We start from the raw sequence: 14,674 nt of genomic DNA, 5'->3' as shown, positions 1-14,674 counted from the left end.
ATGGGGGTAGGGATGCCCCCCTCCCCAAAAAGAATGAAATTCAAAAAAAGAATAAATCACTTCCCCTCGGGAGTGAAGCAGGGGGGAGGGATGGGGGGCCCCCTCCTTGCCCCCCAGCCGGGGGGGGGCAGCCCCCTGATCCCCCTCCGTAGTGTGAGCTTGGTGGAGGGGTCCCCCTGACCCCTGTTCCTCGTGTTGGGGGTCCCACGGGGGGGCTGTGTCTTGCCCAGAGGGTCAGGAGGAAGCAGAGGAAGGATTTTGGGGGGCTGTGAGTGGGATTTGGGACCGAAACCGAGAAACCAAACGACGTTACGAAGAGCTTGGCCGGATCAGTTGGAGTCGGAGTCGGAGGAGTCCCCCGAGGAGGAGGAGGAACTGCTGCTGCCCTCTGAGTCGTTGTCATCCTCATCCTCATCATCCTCATCTTCGTCATCCTCATCGTTCTGGGAGGGTGATGGCAGAGAGGACGGGGGGGGTCAGGGCAAGGTTTACCCATCGTCACCCCTTTGCCCTCCCCGCTGCAGCACAGGGGGGTCCCCACAGAGCGCGGGGGTGCAACCCCATCCCTCCCACCGCTGTCCCCCGGGGACTTGGGGGGGTGGAGGAGGAGGGACGCCGGGCAGGAGTCAGGAGTGTGTTTGCAAGGGCTCAGCTCAGGGGTGCCGGGCGGGGGGGACGTGCCGGAGCAGCGCGCGGGGGTCCTGCCCTCACCTCTGCCACTGCCTCGCTACACGATCCGAGGGAGGGTACCCGACCCGCCTCGTGCCTCAGTTTCCCCCCTCTAAAGCCAGGGAAGGAAGAGGCGTGAGCTGAGACCAGCGAGGGGGTGGAAACACCTCACCTGTCCGGTGGCGAGCACAAGGCACGGACACGGTTTCTGGCCCCAGCGCCATCCAGCATACTCTGATTTCAGTTGCACCGGTGTAAAGCTTTGACTCTGGTGACTTACTCGGCATTCACACTGGCGCAAACGGAGCCGAGACCAGACTCAGTATCTCCACCAGGAAAAAGACAGGAGATTTTTCTCTGCTCACTGGGGGCTCTGCACATCCCCCCCGCACCTCTATGTCCCGAGGCTGCTCCTGACTACGCCCCGCGGCTGCTCCTTGCGCCCTCCCCGGGAACACGGGGGGGATCCCATTCCCCTTCGCCTCCCTGCATCCCCCCCTGCTTCCCGGGAGCTGCTCCACCACGGTTCTATCTGAGCCTGGCTGCGGAGGCCCCCCGGCCCCGGATGAGGGTGAGGGGGACAGAGTGAGTGCAATGGGAATGCTGGGGGGCCCCGGCGGCCCCACCGCCCTCCCCGCGCCCTCCCCGTGCCGCAGCCTCACCTCGTCCCCGTCCTCGCTCTCCTCCTCACTGCTGGACTCCGAGGAGTCGCCGCCTTCCTCCGATGAGTCGCCGTTGTCGTCATCGTCATCCTCGTCTTCATCGTCGTCTTCCTCCTCCTCTTCCTCCTCGTCGTCATCCTCTGACTCCTGCGAGAGGGGGTTGATGTTGGTGGGTGCCCCGGGGCACCCGAACCCACGGGTGCAGCACCCACCCCGTCCTCGGCCATCAACCTTTGGGTTCCTCCATCCACTGAGCAGGATCAGGTGACTCCCCACCCCACACCTTGATGGAGGCCTTTCCCCATTTATGCTGCAAATGGCCCCAAAAAGGCTCCCTGAACGTGTGCCAGGGGACAAAATCCATCCTGAATGGGTAGTAAGCAGGGATTTGGGGAGGGCCCGTGGTTTATGGTCTCGAGGAGAGGGCAGGCAGCTGGAAGCACCAGGGATGCCTTGAACAAGCAGTGTGGGTCCCCACAGACACGTTCCCCAGGGAGGGGGCATCGAGTGTCCCCATATGGCTGTCCCCATGTGAGTGTCCCCATGTCCCCAAGACTCACCGACTTGGACTGCATCGTTGGCTTCATCTTGGGGTTGGGACCCCGGATCTTCCCTATGCTCTTGCGTTTCTGCAGCGAGGGGGGACAAAACAAAACCATTTAGGGTTCAAGCTCTGCTCCTTCCCAGTGCCCAGCCCAGAGAAAATCCCACTGCTGAGCTGCCACAGGGGTGAATCCCCCTTGGAGGGGCTCTCAGAATGTGACACATCCAAACCTCATCCAGGGCTGACCCCAGCCTGGCCCCAGGCCCTTGGGACACCCAGTACACCCCCAAGCCCCCAGGACAACCCCCCCCAGCAGTGCCACACAGATACTCACATTGGAAATGTGTTCCTTGTAGGCAGCCCGCTCCTGGGGCGAGAGGCTCTGCAGGAACAAGACACAGTCAGGGATGGGCAGACACCAAATGGAATGGGGGATGGAGCAGGGAAGGGCTCTAGCACAGGGCACACCCTCCTCATATATATACATTTTTATCCTTTTAAGTTACAGAATGTCAAAAAAGGGCCTGGAGATGGTGGTTCCCGTCAGGAAGGGTTTAAGCAGAGACCGTGCCAAGCATCATCCCCAAAATCAACGGATCCCAGAGCCCGCCACTGGGCATCAGGCCCAGCACTCACCTTGAGCCAGATGTCGAGGTGCACCTTGTACTGTTTCTGCTGCTCCTCTGCCAGTTTTTTGTAGTGGTCCTTCTGGCCCTGGGAGATGCGCTGCCAGCGGCTGCCGATCTCCACCATCCGCTCCTTCAGCGGGAGGTGGTTCAGCTCCCCGTTGGACAGCAGCTCCTGGGAGAACTTCTGGTAACCATTCCTGCAGGGGTGAGCACGGGGACCGGATTGGGACAAACAGCCCAGGCGTCCATAATCCCCCTCCACCCAGCCCACCCTCCCTCCTCTTGCAGCTGCTCCGGGCTCGTCCCACCAGCACAGCCAGACCCAGTTTTTTGGATCCCTGGTACTCACATGGGGGGTTTCTTCGGCTCTCCCTGGAATTTCATTTTCTTGGTGGAGTTGGTGGAGCACGGAGGGGCCCGCATCTCGCTCAGCTCCCTCTGAGCCAGAGGAGAGAGAGGGGTCAGGGAGAGGGGCAGCATCAGCCACTGGACACAGTGAGGGGCAGGACAGGGCAGGGACCCACCTCGTATCGCTTCTGATCCTCTGCCGCTTTCTTGATCCACATCAGCTTCTCCTTCTTCTCCATGTTGTTCCAAGTGGCCTCCATGGCCTTCAGCGCTTTGCCCCGGTCGTTCTGTACCACAGAACCACCACGATGCATTAGATGCACTCAAAATGCCCAGGACACTCCACCCCATTACCCCCCCTTCCCCACAGCTCCCAACCCAAACCCAGGTGTGAAAACCAGGGAGAAGGTACAGGGAATTCCTGCTGGTGGGAGTGATGATCCCCTCACCTTAAAACGAGCCAGGTAGTCCCCGATGACGCTCTGTTGCCAGATCTCCTCGGCTGTTTTGGGAGACTCGGGCAGTTTCCCGCGCTCCTCTTTGTCTGAGCCGTGTTTCTTCTCTGACTGCGCCTTCATCGCCGCCTCCCGCGCTTTGTACTTGGCCTGGGAGGGGGACACAGCAGGGGGTGAAGGTGGGCACAGCCCCCAAACACCAGGAGGACGATGCAGCTCCCCCCAGTACTGTTCCCACGGTAGCACTGACAGCCCCCACCACGCCCAATGCTGTCTCCAGACTCCCCCCCACCAGGAAAACCATTAAGCCTTGAAACTGAGGCTCAAGGATGCTCTGACATTTAAGCTGGTGGGTTTTGACCCCCCAGGTGATGAGAGGGAGGGGGTACAGCTGGCAGTGCCCATCAGTGCTGACAGCAGTGCCTGGGTGATGCTGTGTTGCTCCGGGGGATAATCGTGCCCCTTGGAGCAGGACAAGGACAGAAGCATCTCCGGGGATGCCCAAGGGAGCAGTGGAGATGGGGATAGGGGAGGAGGAGGGGGGTCAGGGATGGTACCAACCTTCTTCTTCTCTGAGAGGTCGTTCCACATGCGGGCCAGGAGCCGGGTCAGCTCGCTCTCCGACAGCTCCGGCCGCTCCTCCTGCAGCTGCTTCCGCTTCTCCTCCGAGAAGATGAACATGGCAGAGATGGGTCGTTTGGGCTTCTCGGAGCTGGCCTGAGGGGGGGACACGGGGCTGTGAGGGGGGGTGAGCCCATGGAGGGACCAAAGAATCCAGGAATGAAGCTCTCAAAGCCCCCCCCTGAGATGCCACAACCCCACCCCACACGTCTGGCACGTGCTGCCCCATCCCTCCCGGTGCTGCTCCCACCTTGCCGGTCTCCGGTGAGGATTTTTTGGATGCAGGACTCGTCGCCCCTTTCCGGTTGCCGCCCAGCATCTTCTCCTCGCCCAGCACCCGCTGCTGCTCCTCCTCGGGCAGGCTCTGGGTGGCACAGGGGGAGGGACATTGTTAGGACAGCCCAACGCTAATGAGGTCTTGAGGCAATCAGGGAATAGGGGCACTGGTCCAGACAGGACCAGCATCAGGCACTGCACGTGTACAGGCTGGGGGTCCCTATGCTGTCAGCTCCTTGCCACTCAACATTCCTCTCCCCTAGCTCTGTCCCCTTCCTGGCTCAGCCTCATCTGCTGTTTCTTGGTGAAAGCATGGGGGCAGGTGCCCAGATTCAGGCACACCCCTGGGTTTTCCACCCCCTGCCTCTGCAGCCGCAGCCGGGGCCGCGTCACGTCCGCCCAGGGGACGGGGACGATGCTGGGGTGGCCTCGGTGTGGCTCCCCCGCCTACGCCCCAGCGAGGGAAGGAAGTGAGAGGCTTTGCAGCCACAGCCACTGAGCACTCCTCTCCTCCAGCTCCAGCCCTCTGCTCACCCCAGCTCCCCTCCTGAACTGGGTGGCACAGCACCCTCTCCTCCAGCTCCAGCCCTCTGCTCACCCCTCCTCCCCTTCCAGCACCCTCCACCTCCCAGTGCCTAACTGGAAGTCACTGGGTCGGGCATTAGGATGATGGAAGGTCAAGACTATGTGCAACCATCTGCACAGCACCCATGGGCAAGTCCAGCCATGTTTTGGGGGAGCAGAGGGCAGCCCCTCACATCATAGCCCCTGGGCAGGGTTTTCCCCCCTTCCAGATTTGGGACCTCCAGCACCCACTGAGGGTGCTGAGCACTCCCACATCACTCACCTCCAGGAAGCGGAGCAGCTCGATCTCGTAGTCTTTCTTTTTCTGGAAGGAGAAGTGGGGTCACATAGAGATCCCTCGCCCCATCCCTGCCTCCTGCAGCCCCCAACCCAGCCTCAATCCCTTGGGAATCTCATGCTCCACCAGACCCACAGTTGGACTGGGAGATGAGATCAAAGAAGGTGACCAAGGACCTCAGGGGGGAACTGGTGGTGCAGACAAGAACAGGGACTGAGGAAGGGTGAGAGGTGATTTTCCAGGGAGATTTGTAGCCCCAGTTCTCCCATTCTATTGCTCCCTCCCCATACCTGCCTGTCCCCCTACCTGCCCATCCTTGGCCACTCACCTGGTCACACTTTTTGTGGTATGCATCCTTTTCCTTCTGAGAGAGCAGCTTCCACTGCTGGCTGCACAGCACCATCCGCTCGGTGCTGGGCACGTCTTTCATGTTGGCCATCAGCTCTGCACAGTACAGGGAGTAGCTATTCCTGAAAAACCCACGGAGGGACCCAGCATTAGGGACAACCTGCAGGCTGGAAAAACCCTCTAAGATCACTGATGTGACCAATTAACTAACATTGCCAAGCCCAGCACTAAACCATGTCCCTAAGTGCCATGTCCACATTTTTCCAGGGATGGCAACTCTACCACTGCCCTGGGCAGGCTGTTCCCATGCCTGACCACCCTTTCCACAAAGAAATTTGTCCTGAAATGCTATCTAAAGGTCCCGTGCCTGTGGCCCCAGAAATGATTTGGGCTCCTCAAGCCAAGCAGAGCCCCATTTCCCTCATCAGCAAGAACCAGTGTCCGCAGAGGCGGCGCAGAGCTGGACACCACGGCGTGGAGAGGGACAGCACTCACGGAGGTGGCTTCGTGGGTCGTCCGTCAAACTTGTCCTTGAGCTGCCGCTCGGCCTTGGTGAGGGTGGAGCGGGTGATTCCCTCCTCGCTGATGTTCAGCTCCGGGTGCTTCTGGATGTAGTCCCGCATGATCTCCTGCGGAGGACGGAGAGCGGTCAGAGGGGCTGCCATCCCCGCCTGCCCGGGGGCCGGAGGAGGAGGAGAGAGAAGCCAACCATCGCCCTAGTCCTCTCCCTGGGGCTGTGCTCCCTTCCTCGCACATGGCTGGAGGAGGCAGGGCTCAGACTCACTAGGGACCTGCCGGGACCTGCCTGAATCCCCACGCTGGCTATCGGGAGAGGCTGGCTGTGTGTGGCCACATTGACTTGGAGTGAATGTTGGGGCGAGTGTGGAGGGGACGGGGTGAGGCTGCTCCCTACCTCGTACTCCTTCCGCTGTTCCAGGGCCTTATGAATCCATTTCAGCCTCTTTTTATCCGAGAGTTGAGACCACTGCTTGCCCAGCGACTCTTTCACCTCCTTCGTGGTGGCCTGAAAACCCAAAGCCAGAGGTGAGGGCAGAGGGGTAAAATCCAAAATCAAAAAAAAAAAAAAAAAAAAAAAAAAAAAAAAAGAAAAAAAAAAAAGAGGAATAAAAAAATATGAAAAAAATGACAAAAAATAGCGTGGCCTGGTGGGGCCTGACGGCGCCCGCCGTGGGGCCGTGGGGGGCTGCGAGCCGAGCTCACGGCCGGGGAAGGGGGTGCGTGGGAGTGGGGGGCATGGCCAGAGGTGGATGTTTGTGCTGGAATTCCTTCCTGCCCTGACTCAGGCTGTGGTCACCCCTTCCTGGCAAAAAGTGTTGGGGGGGCTGTACCCTCGAGCCTCTTCCAGATGTGCAGAGCCCCTTCTTACCTCCGTCCAGGCTGCTGGGAGCTTCCTGTGGTGTCCTCCAGCCCGTCCCCCCCTAAAATGCTTCTCTCCCTTCCCCCTCCTCTCCCCCAGCAGCGGGTCCAGGACCCCCCAACACTCACACTCGCACTCACTCCCACCCACCGTACTCACATCTGGACGCACTTTCAAGTAGATCTTCTTTTCGTGGTTGTACCACAGCTGCTGGGGGGTCTTGGGTTTTTCGGGGACGTCGGATTTCTTGGCGTTCTGGATGAGATCCGGGTGGTCTTCCCTTTACCAGGCAGGGAGGTGGGGAAGGGAGAGCGTCAGGGAGGTGGCAGGGGGAAGGAGAGCACCCCTAAACCTCCCTGCTAAGGGGCGACTGTCACTGCAGGGCTGAGCTTCCATGGGCTCAGGTACTGCGGGGTCCCCAAAAAGAGCAGGAGAGGCTCAGGAGAGATTTGAGTCTGTCCCTCCTTGGGGAGCATGAGCTACGTACACCCCCAGGCTCAGCTGCATCCCTGGAGCAGCGGCAGCGAACAGCAGGATCCACTTGGATCACAGCCACCACGTTAAAAGGGAAGGATCTTGAGGATCAGGGTGGTAACTTCAGCTTTTATCAGTGCTGGTGGCAGGGCTCCTGTCCCCCCCTCACAGATCCTGACCCCCAGAGCATGGCTGCTCCTCTGCTCTCCCCCTCATCCAGTCTCCCAGTCAGAGGGATGCTCTCAGACACCATTTCCTTGCTCTTTTTTTTTCTGCATTCCTTCTTCCCTTCAAGCCAAAATGCTCATCAGGGATTCCCCTGTGAGCTACACGCAGGAGGGGAGACTGGATCTGCCTGGAGGGGCCCAGGGAAATGGGGGGGGCCCTGCCTGCTCACCTGAACCTCGCCAGGTTCCTCTCAAACTCCTGCTTCTCTCGCTGGAAGTCCTGGATGTATTTCATCTGGGGACACAAAGCCACCAGGGAGGTGGAGAGGGATGTCAGCACTGGGGAATGGGCAGGAAGATACATCCCTGTTGACCTGGCTGGGCATTCCACCACCCCCAAAGGGTCTTGAAGGCTCCCCAGCCCAGGGAATGATCCTGCAGCTCCCAGCAGAGGGTTTCCAGCCTGCCCAGGGATTCAGCAGCAGGATATCTCCCCTCTTCCTGCATCCCAGCAGCCCTGGGAAAGAGGGCGCGGCAGGACTTTGTGCCTGGATTTTTCCTGGACACCCCAAAGTGAGAGTTGGGGCCTTCAAAACACCTGCCCAGGCTCTGGCACCTCCAGATGGGCAGATCTCTGCTCCCAGCATCTCCCAGAGCCTGTCCCTCCATGCCCTGGTCAGACCGGGCGGCACAGCCGGGTGTGTGACTTAACCCCAGCCTTAAACACGGATCCACCCAACGGCAAAGCCACCATCCAGGTCCGTCGGGAAAAGACGGACCGACGGACAGACCCAGCCAGCCTCCACCCCACAGATCCTGGGAACCAGGACAGGAAAAGCCAAGGAAGCCTTACAGGTCTGACAGGACTAAACGAACACCTCGTCTCTCCCGTCGAGAGCCGGATTAAGCCCTCGCCAGGCAGAGGTTTGGGCTCTGCTGGTTTTACTGGGAGGGCTGGGCAGAGCCAGCATGCAGAGGCACATAGTGGGAAGGGGCTTGCTGACTACCCCCCAGCAATACCTTTTTCTTCTCGGGAAGCTCCTTGTATTTCTTGGACAGGATCTTGGTGAGATCCAGGTTGCTCATTTCAGGGTGAAGCTTGGCGTACTTGGCCCGCTTCTCCATGAAGAAGCGGAAATAGGGAGTCAGGGGCTTCTTGGGGAAGTCGGGGTGTTTCTGGGGAGACAGCAGAGTGGACACTGGGTATGGAGCCAGGCACAGCCAAACCCAGCGGCTCGCCCAGCCCTGGGGGGACCTGCCTTCATCCAGCCCTGCTGATGATCCAGCTCCCTGACATGGGAACAGCAGGCAATGAGGGGGAAACCACTGGGAACAAGGGCTCCACCAGGAACTACAGTATCCCAGGAGCAGCTTCTGGCCACCCAGAGCTGCCAGCACAGAGCGAGAGGGGAAACTGAAGCAGGAGGAAGGGATGGGACCCAACTCCCAGGGATGGAGCATCAGCTGCCCTGGGGCCACCTGGGGGAAAACATCACCCCTCCCAACCTGATGGGTCAGGAATAGGATGGCAGCTTCCATGAAGAAGCAGAAACAGAGAGTCAGGGGCTTCTTGGGAGATAGCAAAGTGGACACTGAGCACAGAGCCAGGGCACAGCCAAACCCACCAGCTCCCCCAGTACTGGGGGGACCTGCCTCCATCCAGCCCTGATGATGATCCAGCTCCCTGACACAGGAGGAGGAAACCACTGGGAAAAAGTGCTCCACCAGGAACTACAGTATCCCAGGGCTGGGAATCTCAGCAGCAGCCTCCAGCCATCCAGAGCAAGAGGGGAAACTGAGGCAGGAGGAGCAGATGGGACCCAACTCCCAGGGATGGAGCATCAGCTGACCTGGGGCCGCCCGGTCGAGAGCACCACCCTTCGCGACCCGGCGGGGCCAGGAATAGGACGGCAGCTTCCCGGCCCCCCTGGAGCTAAACTTGGCTGCAGGCTGCCAGCAATACAGCTGCCCATATTAAATGTACCCGGGACTTGGCCCGGGCCCAGCGCCCGCGGCCTCCGGAGCCTTGGGCAGACGGACGCCGGGATTATGGGCAGTGAGGTGCCTGCAGGGGCTCCAGCGGTGGAGCCACACGGATCTGAGGTGCCACAGGGCTGACAGCCCCCTGTCCCAGGGAAGAGGGACGTTGCCCTTCAGGGACTGAGCCTAATTCCTGCCCAATACCTTGAGCTTTTTGCCTTTGTAAGGGTTCTTCACGTGCTCTTCAGCATCCATAATGAGCTCTGTGAGGGTCCGGAACTTCCTCACCTGTGCGGGAATGAAGGGACACAGATGTGAATGGGGGACAGGGCAGATCCCTGGCATGGCAGAAACCCACCGGGTTTTATAATGCCACCCCAAAAACGACCCTTCCCAGTCCCTCCAAGGGGGTCACAGTGGGATGGTGTCGACACCAACAGCCGAGGGCTCCGGGAGCTGAACTTGAACAATTCCCACAGCCCTGGGGGGTCATCAGGACACTCACTCCCTGTCACAAAGCCCGGTTGGAGCCCCATGCAGTGCCAGTTACCTCGTTAGAGATCTCCATCCACTTCATCTTGCACATCTCCCCCGAGAAGTCCTTGAAAGCCACTTTTTCCCAGTCCAGGTGGGACTCGGTGGTTTTGAACTTGCTCCCGTCGTTGGAGGGCAGGTTATTCTTCATGCACTCCAGGAGGGTCAGCATGTCCTCCTGCGACCAGCGGTCTGAGCAGCGGAGAGACGGGATCAGCAGCAGCCAGGGGCAGGCAGCTTCCCTTCCCTTTCCTTCCATTTGCTTCCTTTCCCTTCCCTTCCCGGCAGGACACCGGGACTACAGCTCCCGGCGTTCCGCTCCGGACCGCACGCCAGGACACGTAATCTCCACATGCTGCCTCTCGAGATTAAAGATCAAAGGGACGTGGCTGTTTCCATCACCCTCGAGCAACTCTCTACCGGGCCAAAACAATCCGGGCAAAGCGAGAAATTCCACTCGGTGCAAACCAGAGAGACTCGCTCATCCCAGAGAACCATCAGATAAGGGATGGCTCTGCTGCACGGGAGCAGAGGGCTATTTCCTACGCCCTGCGGAGCGAGATGGGAGCGATGAGCTCTCCGGCCAAGGAGGAAACAGGGAAACCCACTTTCTAAGTGGAAAAGATGTGTCTGGAGCAACGGGAAAACCGCAGCGCTGCTTCTCCTGCACCTCGGAGAGCTTTGCCATCACCTGGGCCCAGCTCCATGGTGACCTCTGCCAAGGTCAAAGCTCCCACACCACAAAGTGAGGGCAGGCAGAGCCCAGCACAGCCCCCCCGTCTCACAGGGGGTCCCTGACAGCGCAGGGGTGGTGGTTCTGTCACCCCAACATCCCCCAAAATGCCAGGAGGAGCACTCCCAGCTCCCACAGGGACAAGCCACTGGGATGGTGGGATGGGCACACGGCAAAGCCGGAGGGCCTGGAGCAGCCATGAGGCCAGGACACGCAGTAGCACCATGCTGGGACAGGCAGCAGGCAGGATATCCCAGCCCTGAATGCCTCACCCAGCCCCAACCTTGGGGCTGGCTTCCTTGCCAGGGGAATTCCTGCCTGCTCTGAGCTTCCACGCCAGCTGGGGAGCACAACCCCGGGTGCTCTGCAAACATGGGTGGCTCTGGGAATGCGGCGGGCCCTGGGAGCGGAAGGAGAGGTCCCTGGGGACGTGGGGATGGGCTGGAGGAGGAGCAGAGCCCCGAGCCACTCGCCCACACGATCCCTGGCTGCCTCATCCCGGGATGGGCACTTGAGCCCCGGGGCTCCCCTGGTGTGGGACTGGCATTCCCCTGGTGTGGGACTGGCATTCCCTGCCCCACATCACTGATGGGTGAAGACTGGGAGTTTTGGAGCTGCCTACGGGACATGGAGCATCCCAGCGAGATGGGGACAGTGGGACACAAGAGCATCCCAAAGAGGTGGGGACAGCACAGCAGGTCATGGATTTGAGTGGAGCACCGTTCCCTCCATCCTCAGGAATGAAACCAAGCTCCCAGAAATACCCAGCTGCAGACATTCCTCCAGCTGCAGCTCTCCCTCTGCTCAGATTCGATAAGCAGGAAAACCACCTCCACGTCCTGCCCCTGCAGGGGTCTGGTGAGGGGCAACCCCCCACCCCATATCCCAAATCCAAGCAAGGGATGTTACAGGACATGCAGGACCTGCAGCTGGTGCAGGGAGCGCAGCCAGGACCTGATCTCCCATCCCAATTTCCCTCCTGGACCTGCCAGGTTACGGGGGGGTCAAGGCAGAGAACAGTTTGGGATCTGGCTGGTCCCTTTAGTGATCTCATCAGGGATTAATTAGAGGGGGAAGATGGAAAGAGTCCCCCGGGAAGCAGTGGCTTGGGATGTGTCTCCATATTCCCAACTTCATCCCAAAACATTATGAAGAGGGAAACGAGATGGAAAACCCACAGTGCCAGACAGGGATCAGAGTTGGGGTGGGCACCAATGCAGTCCCAAATTCTCTCCTCCTGTTTTTCCCATCTATTTTCCAGCTCCCTCCAGGCAAGGACCAATGAGGCAGAACGGGACTGGGAAGCTGGTGCTGACTTTACTTGCAGAAATCAGGAGGAATTACCAAAAGCAGCACGGCCACAAAAATCCAGAGGGGAGGGAGAAGTGGACAAGGCCCCTCCAAACCCGCTCTCATCAAGCCCCGTGCCTCAGTTTTCCCCTTCCGACGCAGAAACACCCGGAGACCTTTGGCCCTGTGTGAACCCCCCAGGTTCACAGACAGCCAGAATAACCACATCCCACAGGAATACATAAAAAACAGTGGAAACATCCCAAAACCCTCACTGGCAGCAGAGTGGGGACAACAGAGACCCCACACTCAGCCCCCCATCCCTCTGTTCCCCCTCCCTCAGGCTAGGGTTTGTCAAAAAACACTGGAATTGCAGAGTTCACCCACCAGGATGAATGGGGTTGTCTGTGCCCTGGGACCAATTTATCCTGGCTCTCCTGGCACCGGCCGGGCCGGGTCTATATTAGGAAAGCTGCCCCGGTGTAATTAAATCCATCTAAAGTCCCGGAGAAGGACACGTGCTCCGGCCGGGTTCGCTCGAGGCAACAACCCGACTGCAGCATGGGAGGAAAATCGGGGGGACCCCATGGGACGGAGGGGCTGGACCCCACTCGGGGGCCTTTGGGGGACCCGGGGAGTTTTTGGGGGGGGGTGAAGTAGCAGAGCCCTGCAAGCTGCCCTGAATAAACATCCTTCTTTTTTCCGTTGTTTTCCTGCCCCTTTTCCAATAAAAGCTGAAGCTCTGATGTCATCCCGGGGTCTGGAAGCCGGAGGCCCAAGGTAATGGCTCGGCTTTTAATGCAGCCCAGATGTGAGGGGGGAAGGCAGCACCTCTGTGCCAGGCCCCTCTTTCCCAAGCCCCCACAAAACTCTGGTGCCCAAAAAGAGCACCCCAATGCCAAGGGGCTGCCAGTGCATTGGACGTGTATCCGTGTGCTCACACACGTGTGTGCATGTTCCCTGAGGCAGAGAGGGATTGGGAGGGGCAGATCCTCCCCCCTCCCTGATCCGCTGGCAGTTGGGATCATGGATCCTCCATCCCTCCTCCTCCTCCATCCCTCCTCCTCCTCCATCCCTCAGGGAAAAGGGGCGCCCGGAGGTTTTTTTATTATTATTTTTAAACGTGGCAGCGATGTTCCCGTGGGAATGCCAGCGTGGTTGGGGGAGCTGCGGGGGGGCTCACCTTGGTTTTTGGGAGCTGTCATTTCCAAGTCTGCAGGGCACTCGGCTTCGCCGTTCATCCTCCACCTGCCTGTGCCCAGCACGGTCCCGCCGGCTCCCTCCTTGCCCGCTTCCCGAAATCACTCCCCGCTTGGCTCTGCAAGGAAAAGGAGACCCCTGCTAGGCATCCACCCCCACAACGGGGGAGGCCCCTGACTCCTGATGGGGAGTGGGGGGAACCTGACTCAGGCATCCATCCATTCCCCCCACGCCGAGATGAATGAGGTGCTGAGATCCCCCCCGTGCATCCCTGAGAGGTCTGGGGGGGGATAAAGAGGGGGTGCAGGATCCCAGAAATCCAGGAGGGGCTATCCTGAATGGTGGCGTGACCCCCACACTGGTGGGGGGATGAGAAAAGGGGTGTGTGGGCAGGGAAGAAGGGCTCAGGGGGGTGTCCCCAAGGTGGCAGGCAGGATCCATGGGGGATCCCCACAGATCCTATGGAAGAAGGGTTCAGGGGGGCTCCCTAAGGGGGGGTGAGATCCATAGACCCAAGGTCAGGGGGATCTGAGCTAACAGGTATCCCAAAGAGGGATCTCCCAAGGGAGTTCACTTCCCCCCACAAAATGGGGGTTTCAAAGGAAGGGGCACCACAGATCCAATAAAATCCTCCCTGGAGGGGGGGCATGCTTGGAAAGGGGTCTCCCAGATCCAAGGGAGCTGGGGGGGGAATATTTGGGGAGCTCTGGGAGGCTTAGAGGTCTCCCAAGGGGGAGGACAAGCTGGGGGGGAAGGTATTTCAATGGAGAGGCTGTAGGGGAAGGATCCCCTCAGATCCCATTGGGACAAATCTTACAGCTCCATGGGGAAGGATTACCCAGGGAAGGGAGGGGAGCAGGTGAGAGGCCTCAGTGGGGAGACCCCAAAGCATGGAAGAAGGATGGAAGCTTGGGGGGATCCCCATGAGGAGGGACCCAAAGGGGGGAATCCCTGGAGGGCAGATCAGAAGCCGCAGAGGGGTCCCCCTGAGGGACAGGCCGCAGGCCCGGGGGAGCAGGCCCAGGCCTGGGGGGAACTGGGCCGGGGCAGGATCCCAGGGGGAATCCAGGCTTGTGAGGGGATCCCATGGGCAGGGGGGATCCGGGGGCTGCTGAGGGGAGACCAGGCCTTGTGTCTGAGGGAGAATCTCCCGGGACAGCGGGAACAGCCCAGGGGTGCAGGACCCCTGGGCCCCAGGAGGGATTGGGGATCATCCTGGGAGGGATCAGCTCCCAGGAGGGGGAATCTGGGATCACCCTGGGGGGGTGCAGGCCCCACCAGGCCTGGGGGGTGGGGGACCCCTGTGGGGGTCAGATCAGCCCCTGGGGGGACAGATTTGGGACCACCTGAGGGAGATCAGCCTTGGGGGGTGGTTGGGGGATCCCCTGGGGGTGGATGTGAGGGGGTGCAGACCCCACCAGCTCCTGGGGTGGGGATTGGGCATCACCTGGGGGTGGATGCAGGATCACCTCAGGGTGGAGGGGGGCTGGCAGACCCCACCAGC

General features: G+C 60.1%; 1 protein-coding gene across 7 annotated transcripts; it reads right to left on the bottom strand.

The window, feature by feature from the left end:
• Window positions 1–11: 11 nt before the first annotated feature.
• On the bottom strand, window positions 12–14,539 carry UBTF (upstream binding transcription factor). 7 transcript variants are annotated; one of them, XM_025896281.2, is made up of 22 exons: window positions 14,009–14,131; window positions 13,154–13,288; window positions 9,964–10,139; window positions 9,618–9,701; window positions 8,454–8,609; window positions 7,664–7,728; window positions 6,943–7,072; window positions 6,328–6,438; window positions 5,910–6,043; window positions 5,395–5,536; window positions 5,052–5,093; window positions 4,179–4,292; window positions 3,869–4,024; window positions 3,302–3,457; window positions 3,029–3,139; window positions 2,854–2,942; window positions 2,512–2,701; window positions 2,210–2,257; window positions 1,892–1,960; window positions 1,332–1,478; window positions 842–961; window positions 12–443 (listed from the first exon to the last, which is right to left on the bottom strand). In XM_025896281.2, exons 2-22 carry the CDS (start codon window positions 13,209–13,211, stop codon window positions 330–332), a joined length of 2,412 nt encoding a protein of 803 aa, XP_025752066.2. In that variant the 5' UTR covers window positions 13,212–13,288; window positions 14,009–14,131; the 3' UTR covers window positions 12–329. The 7 variants fall into 7 exon arrangements, with proteins under 7 accessions (XP_025752066.2, XP_025752069.2, XP_025752068.2 ...); XM_025896280.2 differs by lacking the exon at window positions 14,009–14,131 and adding an exon at window positions 14,517–14,539 and having other exon boundaries at window positions 330–443; XM_025896282.2 differs by having other exon boundaries at window positions 330–443; window positions 6,952–7,072.
• Between the last annotated feature and the right edge of the window lie 135 nt (window positions 14,540–14,674).

Source organism: Manacus vitellinus, unplaced genomic scaffold (assembly GCF_001715985.3).
Source record: "Manacus vitellinus isolate BGI_N305 unplaced genomic scaffold, ASM171598v3 scaffold_72_pilon, whole genome shotgun sequence".
NCBI classification, from domain to species: Eukaryota; Metazoa; Chordata; class Aves; order Passeriformes; family Pipridae; genus Manacus; species Manacus vitellinus.
Note: the sequence above shows the minus strand (reverse complement) of the source record. Positions and strands in the feature narration are given on the sequence as shown.

What these genes read in the sequence shown, in the direction of transcription:
- UBTF (XM_025896280.2), bottom strand. Translation starts at nt 13,211, where the DNA reads ATGAACGGCGAAGCCGAGTGCCCTGCAGACTTGGAAATGACAGCTCCC. An exon ending in GACAGCTCCCAAAAACCAAG is followed by an intron (nt 10,140 to 13,153) that starts GTGAGCCCCCCC and finishes TCCGCTGCTCAG; the next exon opens with ACCGCTGGTCGCAGGAGGAC. An exon ending in ACCACAAAAAGTGTGACCAG is followed by an intron (nt 5,094 to 5,394) that starts GTGAGTGGCCAA and finishes TTCTCCTTCCAG; the next exon opens with AAAAAGAAAGACTACGAGAT.